General features: G+C 45.0%; 1 protein-coding gene across 1 annotated transcript in view; it reads right to left on the bottom strand.

The window, feature by feature from the left end:
- Window positions 1–1,822: 1,822 nt before the first annotated feature.
- LOC119449382 (ubiquitin carboxyl-terminal hydrolase 35) overlaps window positions 1,823–7,726 on the bottom strand; it is a 70,842-nt gene continuing 64,938 nt past the window's right edge. Inside the window, exon 15 of the mRNA XM_037712551.2 lies at window positions 1,823–2,318. Within this exon, the coding sequence (XP_037568479.1) occupies window positions 2,166–2,318 (153 nt within the window). The 3' untranslated portion in view covers window positions 1,823–2,165. The remainder of the gene's footprint in view (window positions 2,319–7,726) is intronic.

The following is a 7,726-nucleotide window of genomic DNA, read 5'->3' as shown; positions in this document are numbered from 1 at the left end:
TAAAAATAAGAATGTGTTTTATGCTTCTGAAGCTGAAAAGAGAACACACATTTTTGCAACACAAATTAATTGCAATAGACACTAGGTGCGCTGTCCAATGGTCTACACTCTAAATGAAAAAATAAGTATTTGCACATCGTGTGTGTAAACAGTGTGCAAAGTTCATTCTGTATATTTTTTCACAAACATCCAACAGCTATTTATAAAATTTGTATGTGCATGAGAAGGTGCATTTGCAGGTGTCTTAACAAGATGGCGCCAACATATCAAGTGAGTTTAGAAGAACTTGTTGCGCGAGTTGGTACATATTGGCGAACATTGTTTAAATGCGCAAACAAACGGACCACAGAGACAGCATGGAAGAAGGACGGGCACAGTCGCCGGTATATCAAGTAAGGCTACAAAGGGAAGGCTACTATAGGAAGAAAACTTCCGGTAGCACATGATGTAAGCCGTGCTTTGACTGGAAGTAGCATAAGCTCTCGCTCAGTGAGCGAAATACAAAAGGGTGTGCCCCTCTCTGCAGTCTGCATTTATTTTGAATTTGTAAGTTGAATAACTTTTGTTTGGCCACGTTACTTTTAATATTTCTTTTCACATTAATCTCGGGATAACACAAGGAATGCGTTGCAATGCGGAACTTGGAGGGAATAAAATGGTTGCAGGGCCCCTTAATTTAACTGTGAAAACGGCCAACTCGAACCACCTTCCTTTCCTGCCACTATCGCTACATCTCTCAAGAAACAATTTTCAAAGAGGCTGTCATGGATCATCTCCACTTCCCTTTGTAATGCCTCCAGGCCCAGAGAGTATGGAAGATAAAATAAAAATTAAAGAAAAACACTTTCAGGTATGCTTAACTCTTGCATAATGCAACTCTATCCAAGCAATTATTTGATATGTTTTACATGTAAGCTACAGCAACGTTAAAGCAACAAGTAATGAAAAGTTATGCAACACATTTGATCAATAGTATTAGGATATAAAGTTGGGATTTGACCCTTTCAATTTGAAACGCTCGATTTGTTGCCGTTCTGGCCCAAAAACTTCGAAGAAGAAGACTTTCAAAAACAGTTCAATGTAACTTCAATAGAAAAGCCGTTCGAACATAGGCAATCAGGTGAACTACTATGCTTCATGAACACTCAGATTAATATTTGGAGAGAGCAAATGCATTTGCTTAAAAGCATAGGGAGCTCCTTTGTAATCTCTCACAGGATCTTTTTCTTAAGTATCATTGAAGGCTGCAACAAAATAAGGACCACAACTTGCAAATGAGACAGTCATATTGCCTCGATCACATTGTGTGGAAAGCACTCTCCCATTTTCGAAGTGGATCTGGCTCATTCTTTATCTAAAATACGATCTTTGCACAAGGTTCGCTTGCCTTATTTGACCCATTTCAGTTTGATACTTTTTCTAGAGGAATGTTGTCTCGTTTTCCTTGTCATTACAGCTCTCTCTCACTATAGTTTGTCAGTAAATTTGGCTCATTTCGGAAAAAGAAAAAAAAAAAGCTCCTCAAATGCATTTGAGGACATATTGTGAAATTAGTTCTGGTAGAAGGTGTGTGATCCATTCTGTCACAGCCACTTGTACTGAATTAGCCAATCACTGCACATTTTATGTGATATTCCTAAATATGAATGATCGAGGATACAGCCTCAAGCACAGACATGAGCATGTGCTGCTGAGTTGCTGCTTCTCTGATAGGTGTTGAGAAATTTATGATGTCAAAGGGCTGCAATTCATGAGACAAATGACAGCTCCTCATGAAAGTCAACATTTATGCAAGAATGAACAATTTGCACAATGGTTTAACATGATATTTTATTCACACTGGTAGGACGGCAATTTATCTTACAGGTAAAAAGCGATTTCCTTTCACACTTGAAAATGTTCACTGGGGAATAAAAGCTTAACATCTACTCTACACAATCAGCAGCAGAATGCCACACATTCATAATAGTAGTTTACAGCAATTGATGCAACATTTTAATTGTATTACCCTTAACAAATAATTTACATGATTATCACAAACAAGGGGCCTACAGTGATTGCCCGCTTGAACAATTGCTGATGAGAAATTGCATCAACAACAGAAGGCCAGAAATTGTGTGAATGACCTGCCATGCTGTAATTTAGGGAAAAAAAAGGCTGGACTGCTAGAAAACCATGTGTGGCATGTCGCTGAGGCCACCCCCCATGCCTCCACCCCCACATCCGCCGGTGGATGGTGAAGGCCCACCATCAAAGGAGTCGCTGCCATTGTGCGTCTTGAATGACCAGCGGGCCCGCTTGCTCTTTGCTTCTTGCTCCTGCATTCAGACAACAACAAAGGACAGCCCTGTAAAGCTCGGCTTGTATCAAGGGTAAAAACAGCTCCACGTAAAGTTGTGATGCTCCTTCTCTTCGAAAGTGCAATCATTCAGCCGCCATGGGAAGTACAGGTGGATTAGTTGAGAGAGCACATTGCACTTTCTTTTATTCTTCAATTGTCTTCCATTTTAGCCTTGCAACGTTCCTTCCAAGCAGTTATTTCACTCAGAACCAGCCACCTTATTACGTAATATCAAGTGCGTATATACATCACAAAGATTTTCAGTATCTGTGCCACTAAACCTAGATGATTTTCAGTAACAGCACTCACTAAGTATACTATAATGAATTTTTATATTCTGTGTGAATGTTATTGTAATACTAATGTGAAAACAATTGAATAGCAAAAAATTGGAGGTTAGATCGGAGTAATTATTCTGATGCAATTGCAATAAAAAATGAGCTTCAAGAAGGTCATACAGCCAAATTTCTATGCAACGGACAGTGATATACAGTGGAATCTCGATGATACGATCACGGCTAATACGAATTTCCGGATGATACGAATTTTTCTGTGGTCCCAGCCAAGCTCCATTACTTTGCAACGTGCTAGAGTACGTTTGTTACGAATCGATTTTCGACCCGCGTCGGTTGATACGAATAAACGCCGCCCCACCGACGGCCGAGAAAGAGAACAGCGCGCAGTCACGCGCTTTCTCCCTTTCTCTTTTGGTGCGGAGGCCGCGACTGGGCACGAAGAATTTGAAGCGGTGGCGCTTTTCTTGCTTTCGTGCTTTTCCTCCTTTTCGGCGGCTGCCCATCGGACGGAGTGGCTGCTGTGCTTCGGGCCGCATTCTTTGTGTTTGCTCCATTTTGCCTAGTCGCAGCGAGCTATGTCTACCGAGATACGATCTCGGCTGATTCACGCGGCCGTACACCGAGGCGCGGGAGCCTCCGTCCGCGCGTCTTCCGTCGACCGCGTTATCGGTGCCGATGGCACAGGGCGATTGTCGGTTTCGCTGCCGGAGTCACACGGTGCAAGATAGCGCGGCACGTAATCCACGGTGCGAGGTAGCGCGGCACGTTCACTAGGCTGCTCCTCCGCTTCTCCCGCTAATCGCCAATTTTTTCTTGCCGTAGGAGGCCTGCGCTTCCGTATTCCGAAGGCGTGCTTCGTCCAAAATTTTTTCTCCAACGAGCGACGATCCATCACTAACCTGGGTGGGAGCTCTCAGTAATCCGAATTCTGCGTGTCAAGTGAAGACGCCGGCGTGGTTTACAAAGCAGACAACTGCAGTTGTCATCTTGCCCCTGCCACAGCAGCAACCAATGGAGAGACGCCTTTCAGCACGGCAGCCAATCGGAGGCTGCTTTCATCGAAGGGTCCGTGTGACTACCTATCGCAGACCCGCACTTCTTTTGAGTTTGTGCGTTTGTTACAAGATGGCGACGACGGATGAATTGAGAAGCGGAACGGCGAAACTTTGATCTTTCGAACGATACCAAGATGGCGGCGCTCGGTGGCGAGAAATTCGAGATATGTCTGTAAATTGTGGTGATTTTGCGCGATTTAAAGCTGTTTTCTCGCCCTGCACACTGACGAATAAATCTTTTTCGGCCACTTTTAGCGCGTTTTCAGCCAAGCCATTTTGATACAGCGTAGATTAGGCATTGCAGATACCGAAACGCGTGGTTTTCAAAAATAAATTTTTCTCGCGATTTTCGCGATCTGATGCTCTCATCCCCCCATAATTTAGCTAGTTTTATTTGTGTTTCGATGATACGAATTTCGGCTATTACGAATATTTTTCCTGACCCCTTGAGATTCGTATCATCGAAATTCCACTGTAATGAATTATCGAATATAAAGAAGTACAAAATTTGGTCGGTAATGCTCTAAGCATTCTGCTGCTATAATGAAATTTAAAATGCGGGATCCGACACAATATCATACACCAAAGCAAATTTTTGTCTGCACATGCCCCAAAATGTATATTCTGGTAGCAAATATGTCAAATACAGTCACCGAACAATTTTCCAGGCACCTGAATTTTTGGACCTGCGCAATTATTTAGACTTTCCTACAGCACTGCCACCTGCAACTAGCACCAATGTATAATGGCAATAACCGAAATTTCAGATGCTGCACGGTGTTTTGGGCATGAACCATACCCGCAATGCTGCAAATGTGGTGGCCATGCCACCGCTGCCGCCATGCCAACTAGACATGAAAGCGCAATTTTGATTGCCGACTCCCGATGAAGTGGAACTGGTTAGGCCTAGTGGCAGTGCGGTTGGCAGAGTGGTGGGTGTCAAGCTACCACGGAAAGCTCACCGCCAATATGTTCGCACCCGTACACTATATCAGCAATAAAGTAGGCTGACGACCGCAGCAGCAGAGTACGGATCCATGTGTGGTCCTCTCTGTGTCTAAAATGTCTGGCGACAGTGGCAGCTTGGCCTTGTTGGACTGCAGCTGGCAAGCCAATGTGTCGATTGTGCGCAATATACATAACCCCGTTCACCGATCACATGGTTGCGTCCTTGCGGCAGTGCAGAGTGCATGTATGCACAATCGAATCCCCCAACAACGTGGCGCAATTTCCGCCACAAAGAAGATTTTCCGATTCCTTGACTCTTTATTGACTGCCTTCGGTACATCTCAACCTTTGCCCTCATGCCACCGCAAAGATTTCCCGGACAATGGTTTAGGTTTTGTTCGCGGCTTTGCCATTTGGCGTACGTATATACATACTAATTTCGCGTCAACGAAGTTCCGCCACAACGAAACTTTTCGCGTGTCCCGTGAATTGCGTTGTAGCGGGACTCGGCTGTAATTAATTGTTGTTCACGTGTCTCGTATCAGTATGGCAAGATGCCGATAGCCATCATAATCTGCAGGAGACCCTTTGCTGGCCCATCAGAAGCACCCCTCTTGTATTTATGTAGCACAGACTTGATCGCGATTTTTTTCGCCAATATCTGCTTGTATGCTTACAAAGAATAACGGATACAATGAAGGTATTTTAGTGGCTGATTCGACTTTGTTATAACGAAGAGCGAGAAGGACAAAGCTTAGGCATGTCATTCCCATGCAGGACGATACTAGGCAGACACTTGGCCCCACCATATTTAATTGTATGAGCTTCAACTCGGTCTTCTTGGAGAGACAGGTTACCCAGTACCAGGGGCGGATCCAGGTTTTTTCTGAGGGGGGGGTCAGCTTCTGTCAATGATGATGATGATGATAGTAGCCTTTATATTTTACCGAAATTCACCGTTTCTGCTCACGATAAACCCACGTGTTATACGGCTAGAGCAACACCTTTAGCCCGCCGTGGTGGCTCAGTCAGCTCAGGCGTTGCGCTGCTGAGCACGAGATCGCGCGATCGAATCCCGGCCGCGGCGGCCGCATTTCGATGGAGGCGAAATGCAAAAACGCCCGTGTGCTTGCGTTGTAGTGCACGTTAAAGAACCCCAGGTGGTCAAAATTAATCCGGAGTCTTCCACTACGGCGTGCCTCATAATCAGAACTGGTTTTGGCACGTAAAACCCTAGAAAGGGGAAGAAGCCCTATAGCGAAGCCAGGTATCGGTTTCTCCGAGCTTATAGGAAAAGGACGTTACCCAATACAGCCATGTGCTTGGCGGCTGTGCCTGATGATACAGGTTGTTCAAAACTAAGCTTTATGGTTTTCTTAAAATTAGGCACTGGGAGGCACGCGAAGACCACCTGTGCAAATAAGTTATGTGGCCAGGGGGGCACAAAGTGAGATGATAATTATCGCTGTGAGCAGCCCAATTAACTAAAATTGAATTATTTTTTGTCGACTGCAGTAAGTGGGTATGTTTGTATTGAAAACTTAGAGGCAGTGTTTCTACACGGGATCAGTCGGAAGAATTATTCTAGCGTGTTCGTTCTCCGAGATATCCGACTCCAATTTTCAATTGTACTGCGCAGAGTTATCGACTCGACGCGAGAGCGGTTTATGCTTTGCGTTGCTGTGGAAGGGAGGCATTTTGAACATTCTTAGGGCATTGACATCTTGATGGCTGAAGTGTTGTCATGAGATTTGTGCATGACAACACCAAAGTTAAAGCGGCAGTATGAAATATTCGTTTGCATAGCTAAAAAGGTTTCTGCTGTTGATTGTGCAGTTGTTGCTTTTTATTTCAATAAAACTTACAAAACTTGGAAATCAGCAGTCACTTTATTTGCGTAGCCGAAACAAGGACCATGCCCGGCTGTCTAGTCACCATTACGCACGCGCACTGCCCTCCGGCTTCTCTGCTCGCGCCATTATCTCGGCATGGCAGCTGCCGCCATCTTTACAGGCTGCGCGGTCGCGTGTTACGACAGTGGTTACGGGTTCTTCGATTTTTCTTTATTTCGCCAGCCGTGATGGGAAGGGGGGCAGGTATTATCTTTGCCAATGCCTTCGCTGCGTTTTCAGACTAAACGCCGCACGCAACAGCCGCGTCACATCAGGGAGGAGCTTTGCGCCGATCCTCACTCTCTTGCACGCGTAATCATGCGAACGACAATTAAAATTTGGAGTTGGATATCTCGGAGCATAGACATGCTAGAAGAATTCTCCCAAGTGAAACTGTGTAGAAACACGACTGCCTCTAACTTTTGAATACGAACATACACATTTACTGCAGTCAATAAAAAGTTAATTATTCAATTTAAGTTAATTCGGCTGCTGACAGCAATAATTATCTCACTTTGTGTCCCCCTGGCCACACAACTTATTTGCGCAGGTGGTCTTCACGTGCCTCCCAGCGCCTAATTTTAAGAAAACCATAAAGCTTAATTTTGAACACCCAGTATATCTAGCCTGTATTGTTTCTTAAAATAAAATTTGGGATGATCTGTCGCAGGTTCGTTATAAATGCGTGAGCACGGGTCCGTCTTTGGAGTTCTGTTGGGACACCTTGACTTCCTTAAGAAGATTCTTTGTGTTCGGCTGAGACACCTTCGTTTGCTTTGGAGGACTAATTGCCCTATTCTCAAACAGCCCTCGACTCGAAGCTCTTCCTCCACTCCACCTTGTTGAGCACAGCGCCGCTTCTCGAGTGATAAAGACGTGACAATTCTCAAGAACTCCCGTGAATGATCATGAAGCTCAGTGACCACTTCTGTGGAGGGATGGCGGTGCTATCTTCTCTCTTGAGTCGAGGTGTTGTGTTGACTAGAGGAACGTTCTTGAATACGGGCGTAACGCTCCGTTCAAACGCGGTAACCACTACGCTGGTTGTTTACGATATGAAAATCACCGCGTATGAAGACTCACGACGCCACCTACAAGAAGAACGATGTGGCGTAGTAGCCGAGAGCGTGAGCCAGCGTCTTTATGTTTTGTTTCCCACGCGACGTCATCCTTTTACGCAAGGCGCGCATCTGC

This window comes from Dermacentor silvarum, chromosome 4 (genome assembly GCF_013339745.2).
Source record: "Dermacentor silvarum isolate Dsil-2018 chromosome 4, BIME_Dsil_1.4, whole genome shotgun sequence".
NCBI lineage: Eukaryota > Metazoa > Arthropoda > Arachnida > Ixodida > Ixodidae > Dermacentor > Dermacentor silvarum.
The sequence above is the reverse complement of the archived record's forward strand: the minus strand, read 5'-3'. Positions and strand labels throughout refer to the sequence as shown.